This window comes from Anabrus simplex, chromosome 8 (assembly GCF_040414725.1).
Source record: "Anabrus simplex isolate iqAnaSimp1 chromosome 8, ASM4041472v1, whole genome shotgun sequence".
Classification (NCBI taxonomy): domain Eukaryota; kingdom Metazoa; phylum Arthropoda; class Insecta; order Orthoptera; family Tettigoniidae; genus Anabrus; species Anabrus simplex.
The window spans coordinates 96,362,350-96,383,934 of record NC_090272.1 but is presented as its reverse complement, the minus strand read 5'-3'; the positions used below and the strand labels follow the sequence as shown (position 1 = coordinate 96,383,934).

The window sequence follows — 21,585 nt, the reverse complement described above, 5'->3', positions numbered from 1 at the left end:
AGTTTCACCAATACAATTTGTTATTATTTTCGCCAATTGCATTACAGCACCATATATGGTAATGTGGGAAATTTATTCTAGAGGTTTCGATTGCGAAACTCAGCGATTTCGTGATCGAAGCCTACACATGGCAACTACAGAGTGATACAAAAAATGGGTTACAACAAACATATTACTGGAGATCTCCACTACAAAAATCAATGTCTTTTCTTTTAACACTCCATGATTAAGTAAATAATTGTCTCTTCTGTGAGTCCTGAAAATTCTTTAAAATCACAAAATTTCACCAGAAATAAAACATAAAATGTTACATAAATTTACAGCAACAAAAAAAAATACATAAAAAAATATCCGTTCCTTAGTTTTTTTCAATGACGGCTTTATGACAAGTTAAGAATTAAATGATTCCACCGACTATCAACTCACCACCGGCGACAATAATCAATAAATTCTGAAAATTGAGAAGTGCAGGGTTTTTTCTTTAATATGAAATTTAGTGGTTTTTTGAAATAGCAACTGCAAGTTAACAAATACATCTTAAGTTCAAAACTTGCTCTCACAAAAGCAGGACAGTTGAACAGAATGTGTTCTACAGTTTGAATGTCTTCACTGCAGAAGCACAGTGAGCCATTTTGTGCTGGAATTTTGAATCGCTCGAAGTAAGCATTGAATTTACCATGACCTGATAGCACTTGAGTTAAATGAAAGTTGCACACTATATATTTACATCCAAGCCTACTATATACATTTGGAAAAAACAAGTCTTTGGTTACTGAGCCATTTTTACTTGCTAAACACAATTCATTCCAACGAGAGAGCATTCCATCCTTTACGGTTCTTTTGACAAAAGAAATTGGGCATTTAGTATAACTCTCTGACAAGTTAGAATTACAAGCTTCTTTGGCCAATTGGTCAGCTCTTTCGTTCCCTTTTATGGCGGAATGACCTCGCACCCAACTGAAACATATATGTTTATTGTACTTTGATATATTATCTCTTACAAGTACTGCCAAATTTTGTAAGTTATATTTATATTTTATGGAGTTCAGCGCCACTTGTGAGTCACTGAGTATAGTCACACACGTATTTTTGTATATGCACCACTCAAATGCTTTCAATATTGCAAGGAGCTCGGCTTGAAACACGGAACAGTATTCCTTTAGTTATATTTTCTCAGAATGAACTGCGTCTTCACCCTCATATACCACAAAGGCGCAGCCCACTAGTGTTCTGCTGCAGGAAATGCGAGAACCGTCTGTGTATATTGAATGGCTGTGATCTCTGGTACATGGTTGATCAAATACAGAGCTCATATAATCTGCTGGATGTCCGGCAGCAGTATGATGTGCAGGAAGTTCAAGTTCCACTCCTTCCAAATCCTCTAGATGTATTCTGTTCTTCTTACAGTTGACAGAAGTTGACATGCTGAGTCCTGTGAGATTCAGAGGTTCTATACCAGAAATAATAAGGGCAGCGTCTGTCGATATTGTACGGTAAGCGCGTGCGATACGTAACACAAAACCTCTTTGAATTTGAGACAATTTCTGTTGCGCCCATTTTTTATGCAGAACATGTTCAAAAGCAGTGACACAATAAAGCACCGTTGGTTCAACAGCTCCACGATATATAATCTTCAAAATTTCCGAGTTTAGTCCCCAGGTGGGTCGTGCTACCATTGTCAGGCTCCTATACAATTTGGCTGCTTTGGTTTCCATCCCTTCCTCTTATTGGGTGATTTTAATGCACATCACTCACAGTGGGGCTCTAAAATGTCTTTCCCCTGACGAAGGGAGTTGTAACAGTTAATAAGAGAGCAGATTTATGCATTTTGAATACGGGAAGCTACTCATTTCATCGTACTGTACGGTACTTTCTCCTGCATTGACGTTAGTCTGTGCAGCCCGGCGGCGCTCATTCCCCTGCTTTGGTGGGATGTACACAATAACCTTTGTGACAGTGACCATTTCCTCGTTATTCCTACTTTAGTGAAACAGAAATCTATCGAGGCTCCTTCCCGATGGATTCTTAAACGTGCTGATTGGCCAAAGTTCACATCTTTAATGATGTCTTTAATGATGCGAATAGCCAGAGCGAAGACGATGATATAACTTGTATCATACAAGTTCTTGCTGCTTCTCATTATGGGATATATCCCTGTGTGCTGTTCCTCTTGAGAGTATATTTTTCTTGTAGTAAAAGGCCACCATGAGTCAAAATCCATAATATCCTCACTCTGGACCATAATGACTTTAACTTCAAACTATATTCTTTGATTTAGACATCTTTGGCATATAAACCCTGTTGGTTTTTCTTATTTTGCTCTTCAGTATTCCAAATACATGGTCACAGGGGGAAAATGAATGACCTTTTCAGGGATTTTATGAATGACTTTTTTTTTAATTTGCCAACATCGGTCAATGCTAGGCACATTTTTATCAGTGTGTTATTTTTATTCGCCGGCCCCTTGGTGTAGGGGTAGTGTGCCTGCCTCTTACCCGGAGGCCCCAGGTTCGATTCCCGGCCAGGTCAGGAATTTTCACCTGGACCTGAGGGCTGGTTCGACGTCCACTCAGCCTACGTGATTAGAATTGAGGAGCTATCTGACGCTGAGATAGCGGCTCCGGTCTAGAAAGCCAAGAATAACAGCCGAGAGGATTTGCCGTGCTGACCACACGACACCCCACAATCTGCAGGCCTTCGGGCTGAGCAGCGGTCGCTTGGTAGGCCAAGGCCCTTCACGGGCTGTAGTGCTATGAGGTTAGGTTGGGTTATTTTTATTCTGGCCTGGCACTCCATTTTAATGTAAGTGCACTTCTGTTACATGCTGTGGCAAGTAGTTGTCCGTGTAGTGCTGCAAGAATGAGCATACCTTATTTATGCCTTTTTTTCGCTTGACCTTCAGGATACATTTACACTGTGGAACATCTAGATCTTATGTCATAGCTGATGTAAATAGAAGGTTTCATGTACAGGGATGTGTGGGAGGGGCAGATTCTGCATATAGTCAAACTCCAATTCTACACTGTCATCTCTATCCTTGCATTGTTACCCTACACCTTTAAGGGGTTTATACAATTTTCTACTGCGTTATTTATGAACATCCAAACCAGCTTGTGCAGCTCTTATTACTGTGAGAAATATGGGGGCTTTCCAGCCTCACTTCCAGTTCTTCATATTTTTCACAAACATAAATTTTTCGTTGAAGTGCCTCCTATAAAAATCCTATTTCACATTTAATTCTGGATACTTTCCTAAGAACAGCTCATGCATGGTCTTCAGATCTAGTCATGCTTCTAAGTATTTCATTTCTTTCCCAGCATAGTGAGTTTCTTTTAAGAGGGAAAGATGTGATACGTCCATCTATTAGATCAATAATACTTCGTGAAATTTTACTAGTGCATGGATTTGTTCCACACAGATTCATAGGAATTTTGCCTTCAACTAGTAACTTACATATTAGGAATACCCATTTCTGCATTACAGCATGAAGACTTAAGGAAAGTATTTTGCACATGATCACCTGTTTGCCCTCTGACATAATAGAATAAATCAGATCAAAAATTAGATGTATGGCTTTTCAGGCGTTTGCTCTATTAACCAGCATTTCGTCTTAGGCCTGACACTAGACTCGTCAGAGTGGGATGTGTCAGACCCTACCCACTTATGCTGGGGTGTATGCAGGTGAACTTATCAGAAGCCTCTTATGTGGCACAGTCTGATAACTGCATACGGGAGATAAAACTCCACAATGGAATTAATGCCCGCCTAGCAATTCCAAATAGTAATTCTAAATTCCCATGGAGGGAAAAAAAAAAAATATCTAATTCCCCCCATGGGAATTTAGAATTACCATAATAGAATAATGAAATGAATGTTGTTTCTGGGCTACATATTCTTTGCAGTCAGATGTACTTGTTCTTCTCTGTTTAATGTCTTTGGAAACAATTACTCCTTGTAGGTAATATATCTTGACTGCTTTTGTCGCTAATGTTCAAGAATTCCGAAAGGATATGAATACATTTGGCATCTTCGTAATCCTATTAAAATACTCCATATGGTATCTGCAGAGAGTGCGTGGGAACATAGAGCATGTGCTATGAATTTGAATATGTAATTAATTTTTATTTGAGTACACTGTAACAATTGTTTACTTGCTTTCAATCAGCACCAACAGCTTTTTGTATAACAGCTTTGCCGCTGTAGTTATTATAGGGAAGACCGGGTAACCTTGCCTCTTTTAACGTTATTTCGCTTGTGCTCACTTTCATTTCTCTTTCTTTTTGGAGACTTTTCTCAGTTCGCTAAAACGCGCACACAGTACTTGAAACACCAACAATGACGACAAGGCTAATATCGGTAAGTTGCCACCAATCTATTGCCAAAATGTGCGCACTGCATTATTTGCAGTGTTATAGTCAGTCTTTGTTGCCGCCTTACGGTGGAGAAAGGAACTATGTCGCAGGATAATTCCTTTCTCCTCATGATGAAGAAAGGTGATATGAGTTTTCTTCATGTAGAATACAAAGCACACAGTTCCTTTCAACACAGGATGATGTGTCTTGGTCAAATTAATAATTCATGAAAAAATTAAAATGTGCCACAAGTCACTTAGTTCCTTTTTTCACCTACCGATTGAATTATCTAACTGATAAACTGCAGTTTCTTGGATTGTCTTCTTAAGCTCATATCATGTTTAATTCCCAAATCCTTGTCTTGGTATAATTGAAGAAATCTAGCACTCCTTTTGTTCATCTTTCCTTTACCGTATCAACCTGCTCTTGACAAGGTATATTGATCTTTCAAGGCTCCCACTAGTTATTCTGTTTCATAGAATTCCTCTGCCTTCTTGTAATTTATCAGTTGTTGTGTCTGGATTAAATCTATGTCTTTGGGGTATCCATTTAGTTGTAGGAGCATATAGCAATGTGAATGTGGTAAAGAGTTGGAAATGAACTTGGCCAAGTGCTAAGACACTTGGATAGGTACACAGTTCCAATGAACAAGATCAACTTCAGAGCTACTTCTGTTCTACACTGTTCAATACCTGTCCAACAGATCTTACACATTTCTAGGATATCAAGTTTCATCCTTCCCCTTTCTAGGACAGCAATTCTCAGCTTTCCCACTTAGAATAGTGTCTTTACATTCTATGTTGCAATTTTAATTGATTTTCACTTGTGTATTCTGACTAGTATGATAGAAGCCTCCGTGGCTCAGGCAGCAGCTCGTCGGCCTCTCACCGCTGGGTTCTATGGTTCAAATCCCGGTCACTCCATGTGAGATTTGTGCTGGACAAAGCGGAGGTGGGACAGGTTTTTCTCCGGGTACTCTGGTTTTCCCTGTCATCTTTCATTCCAGCAACACACTTCAATATCATTTCATCTGTCAGTCATTAATCATTGCCCCAGAGGAGTGTGACAGGCTTTGGCAGCCGGCACAATTCCTATCCTTGCCGCAAAATGGGGGCTTCATTCATTCCATCCCTGACCCAATCACTAAGTGGAAAATAGGTTGTAGGTCTTTTTTTAATTTTTTTTTTTTTTTTTTTTTTTTTATTCTGACCAGTATGATACTTTTCTAGTATGACTTACTGTAGTACCTTATTTCCTTAACCAGTAACACATTTCACAGGTCCAAGCCCATACATTTTGAAGTACCATCTGCCAACTGGGGTGCATAACTTTCCTTATTTGGTACTCCCATGATGACTTACTAGGGGCATTGATAGGCATGTGGAGCCCCTGATTCTTCTGTACATTTATAGTCAGACGCCCAGTTTACGTCAGACGCTGTTTGAGCTGCCCAGTGTGGGTATATATGCTCTTCAGCTGCCTTTACTAATCTGTGTCAACTCTTCCATTGAGCTGACCTTGCCTTTAGTAATTGATGTTATTGGTGGCATGACTGGTAGATACTGTAGTTAATCTTCTGTGGAAGATGAAGTGTTCATACTTTGTTTCTTGTTAATTTATTGCAATAATAATGTAGCAGCAACCCGTAATTGATGGTGGGGTTCTCTTTTTTTCTTTTAGGTTCTGTTTCGTGGAAATGGCTCGGGACAGTAACCTTCTTTCTGAGCCTGAATATACTGTTCTTTGTAGGTGGTACGACTGGATTCATGACAATATGAACGTCGACCTGGATCTAATAGGTTTGATTACAGTAACATTTTACCTATGTATTGTATGTATATACAATGGCTAAGGCTAGGATTTTTATGTAAATACATATCCTTTCTCTTTGCTTATACGTAATCAAAAATTATAAATGTCCCTTAATTAGAACCTGAACTGTCATATAATTACGTTTTGTTACATATTTTACATATTTGATCATTGAGACCGGGATTACCGGGGACTGCAGAGGTAAGGAACCGCGTGAGGTGAATGGCTGGACAGGGTACAAATTACATAGAGTATAAATTGCTCTAACATAATTTTGGAAATTTTATTTCTCTCCTGTCTTAAAATCCAAATAGAATGAATTACCAATTCAGCAAGAACCAGAAGAACGTAGGGGCTCAAAACATCAGTTACAATATGGGTTTAACACACAACTGAGCTCATCAACTCTTAAAATACACTGGACTTAGAAGTCCTTAATCAGGTACAAAATTAATGGGAGGAAGCTCCCATTTATTAAACTACAATATCAAAGAGCATGACTGCTCCTAATGGGTACAACATAATATAGAGTCTAAGCTCTTATTAAGTAGAGTCTTGCCTCCAATAAAAAAAAAACTAGGTCTCTTGTTACCTCTCAGTTTCACTGGTAACAAACTTGTTGACACCGTTACATAATGCTTATCAAAATGTTTGCCCCCATGGTGGGCTTACCATTTGCGAGGATTACTCCAAACAGTTCAAGTACTGTTCCACAAGGGAACCTAATTGTAGGCACAGTTACCCGCAAAACCACAATGCAATATACAGGGGCATATTACCCATACTACTCGGACCATTTTAAAGGAAAAAAGAGGTTAACAACAATACAGGCTGTTAATCAAAAGCAAGGAGGCGAAACACCAGCACTCCTGGAAAGAATATTACGGAGAAAGACTTGAACCTAAGCGGGCTTAAGGACCAAAGAAACAGAGACTAATCCCATGCTAAAAGGGTGACTAAATGGGAACACACTAAAGATATACTAACAATTTGTTGGTTATTTTGATCCACCTTTTCAATACAAATTACAGTTTGTGTTGCTAAGTTGTAATGTTACAACACTAATTTACCGGGACATGTTTCGCTTTTATTCACAAGCATCATCAGCCTATACAATTGCCTCAAGGTTTGTCATATTTGGGTTGTTGTTACAAATTTCATTACATTGAATGTAAATCTAATTTCAGTGATAACAATATTTAAAACAAAAATAATATACACATTAAAAATTATGACAATATGATTTGTAATGTTAAAATGGATTAACTCTTAATTCTAAAACACATTGACGTCCAAAACACAGTTTTTACAATTTGAAAATTTGGCTAAAAATTGTTTGCAATGTTAAAATAAAATTGATTCAACTATAATTTGGCATTAAAATTTGAGTCATAAATATAAATATAAATATAAATATTGGATGTTAATATATAGGAGCCATAGTTTCTGGAGTGCGTTGGTTTCTAGAATACAGTAACATTTCAGTATTGAGAATTTTAGTTAAGAATTGTGCTCTCTAAATAATGTTATTTAAAAAGACTGTAATTTTGCATTATGCGTGATTAGTCATGATGATAATCTAGAATTGAAGTCTTGAGTTCGTTGGAAAATGGCTTCTAGATTTGATGAGGCTTGCTGCTGCAGTTTGGCAATTTGATCAGAGGAAGTATTGACATATTTAATTCTTGTTTGTAGCGACCAGACTCTCCGTTGGAAGTTCATTGTTTTGATGTAAGTTATAGTTAAAAGGGGCTTCAATCCAAATTTTGAGTACCGGTATCTGATTATGTTTCTTTCGATTTATGGAATGGAAGAAGCATCCATCCATCCATCCGTCCGTCCATCCATCGAAAGAAACATAATCAGATACCGGTACTCAAAATTTGGATTGAAGCCCCTTTTAACTATAACTTACATCAAAACAATCAACTTCGAATGGAGAGTCTGGTCGCTACAAACAAGAATTAAATATGTCAATACTTCCTCTGATCAAATTGCCAAACTGCAGCAGCAAGCCTCATCAAATCTAGAAGCCATTTTCCAACAAACTCAAGACTTCAATTCTAGATTATCATCATGACTAATCACGCATAATGCAAAATTGCAGTCTTTTTAAATAACATTATTTAGAGAGCACAATTCTTAACTAAAATTCTCAATACTGAAATGTTACTGTATTCTGGAAACCAACGCACTCCAGAAACTATGGCTCCTATATATTAACACCCAATATTTATATTTATATTTATGACTCAAATTTTAATGCCAAATTATAGTTGAATCAATTTTATTTTAACATTGCAAACAATTTTTAGCCAAATTTTCAAATTGTAAAAACTGTGTTTTGGACGTCAATGTGTTTTAGAATTAAGAGTTAATCCATTTTAACATTGCAAATCATATTGTCATAATTTTTAATGTGTATATTATTTTTGTTTTAAATATTGTTATCACTGAAATTAGATTTACATTCAATGTAATGAAATTTGTAACAACAACCCAAATATGACAAACCTTGAGGCAATTGTATAGGCTGATGATGCTTGTGAATAAAAGCGAAACATGTCCCGGTAAATTAGTGTTGTAACATTACAACTTAGCAACACAAACTGTAATTTGTATTGAAAAGGTGGATCAAAATAACCAACAAATTGTTAGTATATCATAGCATAGTTCAATACGGGTCTAATAATGAGATTAGTTACATGTAACACACTAAAGGCTGAGAACGATTTCAAAATATTGAAGTTAAGTTACCCTATTCAAATAGAAGGGGAGGATTCCAAGGGTAAACACTCATGCTCCCTTGCATTAAATTAATTTCTCATTAGGGAATATAGATTTGAGTCCAAAAGCTGCACAGAATGTCCTACATTGCAGCAAAATGAAAAGCCCAATTATTACATTCTAAATGAAAACTGCTGAAATCTTCCCCACACTACATATGCCGGTACAATCACGTATTTAGATTTATTTTGCCATACCTGGTGGTTCTGGATCTTCTTCAAGCCAAACGCCCCTGCCTCCTGCCTGCCCCGGGGGGAGGTACTCCTCTCTAACTTCCGTCAAGTCGTGCGTATAATAACCAGAGCAATATCAGGCCAGACGGCCTGAATGTACTCGGCTTAAATAGGTCCCTAGGGAGAAGTTCTAGGCTATTTTAGAATCCGGAGCGCTGATAGTCTGAACTTCATTAAATAATCAGTCCTGATTGGTTAGAAGATGTCCTTACTGGCATGTGATAGGCAATCAGCATTAGAGGAACCAGGGGTAGAATTGACAAAAAGAAAAAAAGCAATAACAAGTAAGATAAGTTTACCAACTGCAACAAATTAAATGTCTCACTGGATTGACTGGGGCTTTGCCATGCAGAAATCAGCAGAAAACAGAGGCCTGAGCCATCTAACCATCAGAGTAACAAGTTTTACAAGGTCTTAAGAGGTCTTGATCACTCTCAGAGATGGCCATAGTGGAGAAGGCGCACAACTTAATTAGCTTGGGAAGGTGTACCCCTGGTACAATCATAATGACGTGTTTTTTTTGTTGGTTTTTTTAAACATATCTTTAATGTAAAATTACGTCCATCTGTTCACTAGAAACTCAGGTACATGAAATGGATTTTCCAAGTTATTCAAAAGCTGCTGAGAAATGGGTCAAGGAAGAATTCCAAGAAAGAAATAAGTGGAGATAAGGGGATGGGAATTCACGTCGCACCTTGCTGGAGACTCAGCGGCTGGACTTTAGTTTAATTTAGTTGTCCAGTGAGTGCCTGAGACTCTACTTTTCAACTTTTGTTCAGAAAGGCTGCTATATTTTCTCCCACCCTACAAATAAAAAGTGCCCCTCACAATACTTATTCTTGAGTTTGTACATTTTTTCACCTGTGATGCCTCCTTTAGCATCAAAATTATCATCGAAGTTAAAGTTGTGGATTACAATAGATGATTTGTTCACTACTGATGGAGGTGTAGTTTTCTGCCAGGCTTGTAATAAGAAGATTACATATTCAACGAAATCACAACTTGAACAACATGTGCACAGTGCCCTGCATGTAGGAATAAAGCACTAAAAAACATCTACGGCCAGTATCCAGTATTCGGGAGATAGTAGGTTCGAACCCCACTGTCGGCAGCCCTGAAAATGGTTTTCCGTGGTTTCCCATTTTCACACCAGGCAAATGCTGGGGCTGTACCTTAATTAAGGCCACGGCCGCTTCCTTCCCACTCCTAGCCCTTCCCTGTCCCACCGTCGCCATAAGACCTATCTGAGTCGGTGCGACGTAAAGCAACTAGAAAAAAAAAAAAAAACATCTAAAAAGCAAATCCTTCTGTTTCAAATGCAAAAATCTTCAAGTGCAAGGAATGAATTCTTCTATGACATGTGTACTGCTTTGGTTGCACAAATATCCCACGTTACAAACTCCATGTACCGAAATACCACATATTTTCAGAGAAGTATTCATAGAATTTGCTATTAGAACAGTAAAAGAAAAAACCAAAGGGATAAATTTTATTGGTAAACAAATATATAGTATTTATTCGCTTTGCAGATGATATTGCATTGATAGCTGATTCAGAGCACAAAATGACTAGGATGCTCGGTATACTAAACAACATGTTAGAAAAGTTCAGGCTAAAAATAAACACAGAGAGTATGAAAATGATGGTCATTCACAAGAAGAAGACTGAATTGAAAACAAACATCAAATTAGGCTGTGAAAAAATAGATCAGGTTAAAGAATTTTGTTATCTGGATAGTGTTGTTACCAATGACAATCAGTGCCTGACAGAAGTCAAAAGAATTGCTGTGGCAAAACAAGTGTTTCAAAGCAGGAAAAATCTATTGTTAAATAAGCACATAGGAATTGAAACCAGGAAGAAATTTGTAAAAACCTTTGTTTGGAATGTGCTAACTTACTGTTGTGAGACCTGGACTTTGGGAAAACAAGCACAATCGATACTAGAAGCTGCGGAAATGTGGTTCTGGAGAAGACTGGCAGGGATGAGTTGGACAGAAAAAAAGACTAATATCAAAATCTTGAATGACGTTAATGAGAAACGGACCTTAATTTATTCTATAGAGCAGAGGAAAGCTAAATTTCTTGGACACGTCCTATGACATGACACCTTTCTCCAGAATGTCTTCGACCGGGTGAGTTGGCCGTTCGTGTAGAGGCGCGTGGCTGTGAGCTTGCATCCGGGAGATAGTAGGTTCGAATCCCACTATCGGCAGCCCTGAAGATGGTTTTCCGTGGTTTCCCATTTTCACACCAGGCAAATGCTGGGGCTGTACCTTAATTAAGGCCACGGCCGCTTCCTTCTAACTCCTAGGCCTTTCCTATCCCATCGTTGCCATAAGACCTATCTGTGTTAGTGCAACATAAAGCCCCTAGCAAAAAAAAAAAAAGAATGTCTTCGAAGGAAAGGTCCTAGGGAAGAAGCCGAGAGGAAAACCACGTCTCTCATACCTTAGGAACATAATCACTCAGCTGGGTTTTGCTTCCTATGTCACGATGAAAAGGACTGCTGAAGACCGTGGGATATAGCTGCAGCGACAAGGCTTAGCCTTTAGATGTTGTGGGAGGCAGATACCTAGCGATTCTACGCTTCAGAAAAAACTACTTGCATTTGTGTTACGACAAAGCGCTGGCATACGTGCGGTATCATGTAGGCAGCAACTATATATGAATCGCTATCGTTGAAACTATGGATGAAAAGGGCGCTATGTATCCAACCATATTATTAGTAAGCTGGAATATCCCCTACACCTTTTCTGATTTCTTCAAAAATGTTGGAACGCACAAATCATGCAACAGTGGCTCATTTTGGGGGAATGATGAACTTAGTGTTGTGGCCCGAAAGCATTCAAAAATATAAAGTTCTTGTGCTTTATTCCGATGCTGCAGTGTACATGCTAAAGGCGGGAACTGCTTTACATGTGTTCTGTCAAAATATGATCCATTTCACCTGCCTCACCCATGGACTACAATGTGTTACCGAAGAAGTGTGAAGTAAATATCCACAGGTTAATAGCAGAATTTCAAACACCAAGAGAGTATTCATTAAATCTCCCCCCAACGTGTGTTCCACTACAGAGAACAATTGCCAAATATGACATTGCACCCTCAACCTGTCCTGACTAAGTGGGGTACATGGACCGAAGCTGCCTGCTTTTATAGTGAACATTTTAAAGATGTGAGTCTGTGATAGATACATTTCCAGGTAAATCAGCAGTTTCTGTGAGAGATGCTGAAAGTGCCTTCAGTGATTCTAATGTACAGTGACAATTAGCTTATATTCAACACAATTTTGGATTCATTCCTGACAGTATTTTAAAATTAGAAATCATTGGATATTGTGGAAGATGTGAAATCCAAGGTAAGTGCTGTTGAAGGGACTGTTGGAATAGAAGTAATGAAGAAATTTGAGTCTGTTATGGAGAGAAACCCTAGCTTCTCGACATTCACTGCAGTATGCAAGATCCTCACCAGCGAAGAAGAGAATCCTTCAGACGATATCTCTCCTGAAAAATTTAATCTATTTAAATTTGCACCAGCAACTTCCTGTGACGTGGAGAGATCATTTTTTGCATGACTGGCGGCATTCCATGACAGTGAAAAACTTGGAGATGTATCCAATTGCAATTCAGAGTGAAGTAAGTAGATAGAGTTCTGCAGAGTAATATTTAGTGGACAGACAATTTAAACAGTGATTATGAAAACTATAGTAATTGTGAGCCTTCAATTAATTTTTTTCATACAGAATAATGGAATTTATTTAGGTTTGCTATAATATGGACATGCTTAATTAATTAATTTAATTACTGTACCCCATTTTATTTTGCAAAAATATAATGAATAAAATTAGGAATCTTCAAGAAATATCATGTTTAATATATCATTTATACAAAAATTAAATTAATATTACATATTTTATTTTTTTAATGTAATATGACATGTTTCACCTAATATTATTACTTAAATATTTGTATATTTTGCATGTTGATATTACATAAGAATCCTAGCCCTAGGCCTATGACTAAGCAGTTCTTTACTTGCTGCAGGGAAGCATTGAGTACTAATGAAGATATGGATTTTTCCTGATTGGTAATTCAGCTTAGGGAATAATATCATGATCATTAGTTTCATGACTTGGAAGAATTTTAAATCATAAAAGTTAGTAATAAATAAGAATAAATTGGGGGAAGTCAGACATGAAAGAGCTCCATGACAAGCCTGGTACAAATAAATGGGACAATACCTTTTTTTTTTTTTTTTTTTTTTTTTTTTTTTTTTTTTTTTTCTTCTCCAACTTATGTTGGTCGCCTCTTGTTCTTGACCAACCCAAATGTCAGGAATGTTGGGAGGCTGCAGTATTCTTGTTTTCTATGATCCTTACTTTCTTTGACCTCTGGATGTGAAACCTGAACTCTATATTGCTGTGATTTGAAGAAACTAGAAGGCTTCTGCCAACAGTAACTCAGATCCATTACGAAGATAAAATGGGATGACTGAATACCGAACACAACAGGGCGAAGGTGAACAGTATAGAGGCTACCATCACTGGTCACCAACTCGGATGGATTGGTCATGACCAGCGTATGAGGGACAACAGACTTCCCTGGATAGTGAACTTGGTATGGGTAGGAGACCTCGTGTTGCCCGTCTGAAGCGCTATTAGGATCAACTCAAAAGGACCTTGAGGAGCACAAACATTGATCTGTGTAATTGGTGGGCCATTGCAGAAGATCATATCTGCTGGTGCACAACCACTTTCAGTTGCTGTTACACAATTTGAATGTGAACAATGAAGACTGAAGAAGATAAACATCAGAGACGTAAACTGCGCCAGGCCCAGCCACATCTTCTACCTTCCATTAAGTGCAATCAGTGTGGCCACATGTTTCATGCCAGGATTGGTTTGCTAGGCCATCAAAGACATCTGCATAGAGCAGGCACGTCAAGGTCACGGGCTGACTGACAACTCTGTGTGAACGAGAAACAGCTGTTAGAGCGCTAGCCCAGGACATTATCAGACACTGCAAGCCGGAGGGGAGTACATTACACTTTCATAACTACGGTACTCCGTACAATACATATTATACATATAAGGACGTACATAATTAAATGTGTTCAACATGGTGTTTGTATAAAATGTTCCGAACAACATGCTTTGTAATTATCGTGTACCAGGAAAATAAGTAATTACTGTAAAAGTTTCCCTAAGCAGTGAAGTACAAACTCTTTGAAAAATTATGAAGCTGAATAATACCAAATACTATGCCACTACCTTATTGCTTTTGTAGCAAAAAATCATTTTTTGAAAAACTTAAAAGAAAATAGGCTATGATAAAAGTAGCATCACTTCAAGCAACCACGTTATTACAGAACAACACAGACACACACTAACTGTGTCAGTCCTTATGCCACAGCCTATGCAGCTGAATGTTTCAATCATTATTATTATTAATCATTACCTGTAAACCAAAATAGGTAACTGGAGCCTGTCACCAGGAGGCGCACACAGCCCTGAGTCGACAATGTGGAGAAGTACAAGCTGACAAAGGTGAAGCGGCTTGCGCTCTAATGCACCGGTATTTCTAGCGTGGGCACTGCGCTTACAGTGGGCAAGCTTCGGCACCTGTGGCACAGAGCATGCAGATAATGAAAGAATTGCAGGAGAGAAGTGAATACTTATATAAGAGTATGCATCATTTACCGACTTTCTTTGGTTGATACCATCTGTTCTTCAAGAGTCACACAGTCTTCCCCTTGACCATTTTTAGGAGGGTTTGTAATGTAATTTGAAGAGGGAAGTGGTCCATTGTGTAGCGTACAAAAAACAGGATTTATTGAGCTTTATACATTTGTCATACCACGCTGGATTTTAGACTATGATGTAACCCAAGGCAACAAACCGTTTAAAGCTAATGGTTAATAAAATGATAAATAACAATGATGTTTGAAGTAAGGAAATAGTTGTTATTAAGAATTTGTTATAGTTTTAATTCCTTAACTAGGAGTTCCTGCAGCTTTCCCTGCGTTAAAGTCAGACAGATCTGAACACTCTTGGTAACAATAGTGAAAAGTTTAATAACAACTTACCCGTGATTATCCACTCACAAAGTAATACCACGAAATTGCCAATTGTACGTAAATTTTCCACACACATTAAATGAGCCAAGAGTAAGACAATGGTCAAAATACTTCTTTCAGAAATTAACTTGTTACTTACAGAAGGTGTTAAACTTCATATGTTTGAGTTAGCAAACTCAACTAAGCAGTACTGCACCACGTGCTGGGTTCACTCATCGAGAGGCCACTACTCCATATCCTACCTGCAAGTCGCAATATCCAACAGGTCATTCAAGGCCATACTGACATACGCTTATAGTCGTTGTATGGGACAAGTGGTTGTTTGTGTAATGGTAATCAACATATGTGAAGTTATTTTTGCGTTGGAAGGAAAATATGAAAATGTGATATTAAGCCTCCTAATATTCAAAAACGTGATGTGCTGTTTTACGTCAGGTGTCGTCGAAAGCTGCCTCAAAAGTAACGTTTACATAGACAGCCTGTTATGTCTCACTTTAGCCTCAAATGACGTGTCATGTGATCCTGAAGCGAATAAATGACGAATACTTGGTAGCGCCAAAGACAAATTTACAGATATTGACTATAAAAGGAATGCTGTCTAATACTGGAGAAGTGGTAAGTGAGGTCCACTTTTGTTTTCATCGGTGAAACAAAAGTTCCATTATGTCAGAAACAAAAAAATTAATTATATTTCTCAGTAAAGCATACTAAGAAGAATGGGATACACCACGACAAACTGAGGGCAATAGCATGTACTGTCAGAAAAAAATGATTTTGCCGATCAGAATTGTACCGGGAGGTACACCTCAACCCCGCGCATTTGAAAGAAGCGCCTTGAAGAACATTACCTATCATACAAAACTTGAAACTGCTAGTGCAGGAAGTTGGGACAGTAATCAACAGATGTCACTACTAAATGATGGAATAATATGTTATTTTAAGGTTTCCTAAACTGAATAGATTTTGTTGTTTTGTTTTGGTGTATCACTAGTTTCAAGAAATTTGGACTTTTCTCGATAGATGTCTCTATTTAAGAACTAATGTCATGCCTTCTGGTGCAAAGTCGAATAACTAGAGATTTAAAGAAGTTTTGTGTTTATGGGTTTTCCCAACTGTATTGACTTTCATTATTTTTGATACTTCAAGGTTTGCAACACTTCCTTCTCGTCCCGCCAGCTTTGGAGTCGGGCCAATCACCAATTTTCTGTATTTATTTTTCAGCCAATCAAACTTTTCTTATACCTATTTTGTCCACCAATAAAAATGAGAGGGTGTGTCCGGAATTAGTCCAGAGACTTCTTGAAGCTTCTTCTCGGGTATTAAAGCTGTTGCTTTATTGAGCTAACTTGTCTTATTGATCTTCGGATTACTGAGAGAGAGAGAGAGAGAGAGAGAGAGAGAGAGAGAGAGAGTGTGCGTGCGTGCGTGCGTGTGTGCGTGCGTGCGTGTGTGTGTGTTAAGACAGGCATCAATCTTCGTCAGGCAGAACATCAGCTAAGGTAATGGCCAACAGTTTTTCCATCTAAGTAGTTATCTCCACAAGCTGACCCAAGGGGAAGGTTCTAACCTTTAACTATGTAACCATTAATTTTCTAAAATGTAAACTTTCCTCTTTCTCGTGTACAATTTCATGAAAGTCCTAAAGACTTCAACTGTAAATCGGGGATAGAGAGTGCATTACCCTCTCGAATTCCCCTTCAGTTTATCTTGAGGTGACTACGATTTTGTCACTGTTTTTCTCCTATAAATCATAAATTAACTTGTCCTACTAGTCACCTCAGAAGTGTGGGATTAGCCTCTGCATTGTCGGGCCATAAGCCCAGGTAGGGTTTTAATTCCTGATTTCGAGGAGTGCAAGTGTACACCTCCATACATTTTGTGTTTGGGCCGCGAATGTAACCTGTTCTTCTTCACGTAGGTCCGGTAGTATGGGTACCAGATACCCCTGCGTAATATAAAAGGTCATTAATATGGCATTGTAAGTTGTAGGTTGTGCCTAGAGAGGCCTAGAAATGTAATTCTATTGAGCAAAGAAGCTCTAATGTAATCTTAAAGGTTGTCTTCATCAGGCTGTAAGGGTTGGGAGCACAGTCTCCTTGGTTGAATTTGTAGAGCATGTAAGCTCTTTCCTTGTAATGTAATATATATTGATGTGACATTGAGTGATGCCTTTGGAAGACCGTAACTTGTAACTGTTGAAGCAAAGTGCTCTTGAAAATGGTGTCTACCTAACTAAACGCAACATTTGTGATGTTGGGACCTTGGTAAATTATGAGCTTGAAGCTCAAATTGTAACTGGTCTTTTCTGGATTTTTCCTGTCTTTTTCTATTTTGTACCTAACTACTTGTACCTGAAATGTTGTTTGTTAAAATTTAATTTCTGAAAAGAAATATAACCTTTATTTTAAAGTTTTAAATTAATCTTTGACTATTGTAGATAGACCCATTCCCACCAGCACCTTCTTTCACCTCTGCGTTCCACAGAAAACCCTGGAACAAAAATAATGAAGTAATTCACGATGTGACCATCCAGCAGTGGGTTATGCAAGTTGCTCATGAAGAAGAATGCACAAGGTTTAAAGCATGCCACACCTGGGAACATAATTTAAGAAGCGCAGTTGTATTGTGTTGCGGAAGATAACGTCTGTAACGATGAAAAAGAAGACCATTAAAGAACTAGAAACCATGGCGGCAGCAGAAATATTTGTAGAAGAAATTGAATCTGTTATAAAGTTCTAATGCCCACAAACATGTGTAACAGTGATCTGAGTGGGTACAGCCTGGAGATGTGTACGAGAAAGACATTGACTTTAAAAGAGGAGAAACAAGTTACCGCTGCAGTGCAATCTGTGGTGTCCACAACACACAGTTACGCCATAATGCTGACAGTTACCGCAACTGGCGAACTTATGCATCACGTTAAGAGAGTCGAAGGGTGTGTTTGGTAAGACGGTGAAGAGAAAGTTCTCACATATAACTATTCATGTTGGTTGTACTAATTGTGGAAAAATGGGTTCTATACAAGTGAACAAATGGTTTACGGCATATTCAAGCAAAATACAACGTCCAGTATAGTTGCGCTCATTCTGGATTCCTTTTCTGGACATAAATCTATACAAAATGAAGATACCATACAGCTGATGATCCTTCCTTCACTAGATATATATGGGTTTAGAGTATGGGAAGGCTTTGTATGTAGATTATCTGACACTGTTCGATTATAGAGGATGGTTGCCCAGTTGTACTTCCTCTTTAAACAATAATCACCACCACCACCACTGTTCAGTTATTGAATTTGGATAATGTTTTGGCACAGAGAAACACCATTTTTAAAATTCAGTCACTGGCATACCATCAACTGTCGTCTCCTAGTTTTCGTCCCATGTGGCAATACGCCTGGTCCCGAAGCTAGTACTTTTAAAAACCCAGGAGCCTTTGAGCATCTTATGCAATATTGGTTTTACAGCGGTGCCTTAAAATGTCCCACTTGCCCTTATCCTCTCTTTGTTAGGTGTGGTTGGTGTAGAACTGCTTTGTGCTGTCACCATTTCTACCACGAGCATCTTTGTTGCAGAAACTATAAGGAGTAACTTGCTTTCGTGTGTAACGTTGCTTGATATACTGATTAACCTTTATTTTCACCATAACAATCTTATTCTATCGCCTTTATTGACGCACAATCAGTGCAGAAATTAAATTATTTCTCCTAATGCCGCTAAATCATTTTCGCAATGTACTATGCAATTACTAACAAAATAAAAAGAAGACAAGTGAACCCAACACACGCTGCATTCCTGTGTAGCCGAGCACGCTAATTCAAACATGCAAACTTCAACACTTTCTGTAGATTGCATGAATTAATTATTAGTACAAATAAAATAATTATTCTTAGCCCAATTAACGTGTGTGGAAAATTTAAGTAAGATCTGAGATTCCTCGGTACGTGCCCTTCACTTGTCAGTCAAATTTCATCTTTCTCCTTGGCTTCTACACCAATGAATGTGTCCAAGATCATAGGTAGGAAAAATGACTTGTTTGAGAACTTCTAACAGATTACGTAGAGTCCCATACATACATTTCCTTTGGCTCGGTCAACATTTTCTCTCATTGCCGTTGCTTTCCAGCTTAACAGAGTGAAAAGGATACTGATTGTTGGACTTGTGCCATAATCGATGAGCAAAGCCATATCAATATGGTACAAATTGTTCACGATAGCTCACTACTTCAACAATTGACTGTCATCACATCACTCTTACTAAACCACAATTGATCCACTGACACAGTATTGACACAACTCCATAACAACTCGCTGCCAATCCGTGACCTTGCAGTATCAAAACAACTGAACTAGGATAACACCACCAACTCACATCTCTGTTCAACTCCTTTATGTATATACTGGCCAGGATTCTAGATAATTCTGCTTTCTTACAACATAGTATTACTACAAGGTGCCTGGAAGATTCTATAATAACATCAGAAGACCTTTGTAAGTACCTGTTGTAGAATTGTCTTGAAACAAGCTTGTCACTATGGCACATTAACCTAGAGATATCTGAAAAGATCTAGAACATTATACAACATGCCTTTGGTACATGAAGATTTCAGGGGGTTTCTTTGAGCAATTTGGAAAACATGGACAGTTATTTACAAGTGTAACTTTGGTTGAGTAACATATGTATAACCAGAAATTTCCTGAATGACTTAGATATATCAGGGGATGTTTACAACCAATATATAACCTCACCTATAATACATGAGTTATATGCACATTATTACACTTAAGTATGTAACCCAGCCTATATGTAAAATTGTTTTCAGTTATACACAGAACCTAACTTGTGTCATGATCAGTAGCATAGCCAGGATCGACTGATGGAGAGGGTTATAGTTGCAAAATTATTATAGAACATAATGAAGATGCTTGTGCGTGCATGTGTGGTGTGAGCATGCACGAGTGTCATTATAGGACACTGATACTAGTGAATTATGGTGATATTCAGATTGCAGTACCGCTACACTACAAAATCTTACATTAAAATACAGAACAAGAACGGTATGATCAAGATCAACAGTTTTACAGCAAAGGTATGTTCAGATTACAATCAAAATCCAACCTTTGAGGCTCCTTAAAAAATAGATTCAAGAGATCTGCCAGTTTTACAATATTGCCTCTGTGAATGTTCAGAAGAGCCAACCCAATGAATCGACTTTCACTTGTTTGTCAGTTTCTGTTATTTTATTTTGCCAAAAATTCCATTGGGGGAGGGTTCTAACCCCCCAGTAACCCCTTCCCCCATTGGCTATGCCCCTGATCATGATCCACAACCATCCACTTCTGTAGATCCTGATTTTGCCCCTGATGTTAAATCTTCTGAACAGCACAAGCTCTGCCATTATGAATGAAATGATATTGTGAAAAATTTAGAACTTTTAAAAGCAAAGGCAGAATTGTTAGCCTCCAGACTCCCAACAATGGAACCATCTTGCCGAAAATGTGATAGTGTTAATTTCCTTGTGACCGTCAGGAACACTTTGTGAACGATTTTTATATGGAAGGCAATTTAATGTTTTGCAGTGATGTTAGTGTTTTATTAAGAGCTCTGAACATCGATCATGTCTCTGAAGAGTGGGAATTGTTCATGGTCTCAAAGCTGTATTGCTCCATAACAGCAATCAGTTGCCATCAATTCCTATTGGTATTCTGTATGAAAGAATCATATGGCAGCATGATACTCATCCTTGATTCAGTTCATTATAACACCTATCAATGGAAAATGTGTGCAGAAAGTAATTGATTTATTAACTTGACTCAAACTAGGCTACACCAAACACCGTTGTTTCATATGTAAATGGGATGGTAGATACAGGGCTTCTCATTTAGAAAAGAGGGAGTGGCCTCTACATCAAAACATGTAATAATAATAATAATGATAAGTGGCCTCCAGAGAGGCCTTGTGCAGGTCTTTCAAGTTGATGCCTGATAGGTAACCTGCACGTCTGTGAGAATGGAACCCTACCTATTAGGAAATCTAATTCTGAAGACAGCACTCAAACTCAGCCCCCTGAACCATCAGAATTAACTAATGAAAGTTAAAATCCCCCTCCCAGCCAGGAATCAAACGCGGGGCTCCTTGGACCAAAGGCCAGCATGCTAATGATTCAGCATATAGCTGGACAACCTCTGGTGGAATTTAAGGAGATTTGAATTCCTCCACTTCGTATCAAACTTGGTCTCATCAAAAGCTTTATTAAAAAGTTGGACCAAAATGGACTGGCATTCAAATACCTAGTTAAAAAATTTCCAAGTATTAGTGAGAGAAGGAT

The 21,585-nt window shown here is 38.1% G+C and overlaps 1 protein-coding gene across 7 annotated transcripts in view; it reads left to right on the top strand.

The window, feature by feature from the left end:
• The window catches only part of LOC136878851 (thymidine kinase 2, mitochondrial), a 110,896-nt gene that overhangs the window by 88,152 nt on the left and 1,159 nt on the right, over nt 1–21,585 (top strand). For all 7 annotated transcript variants that reach the window (XM_067152390.2, XM_067152388.2, XM_067152385.2 and 4 more), the window contains one exon: nt 6,033–6,151. In XM_067152390.2, the coding sequence (XP_067008491.2) occupies nt 6,033–6,151 (119 nt within the window). The remainder of the gene's footprint in view (nt 1–6,032; nt 6,152–21,585) is intronic.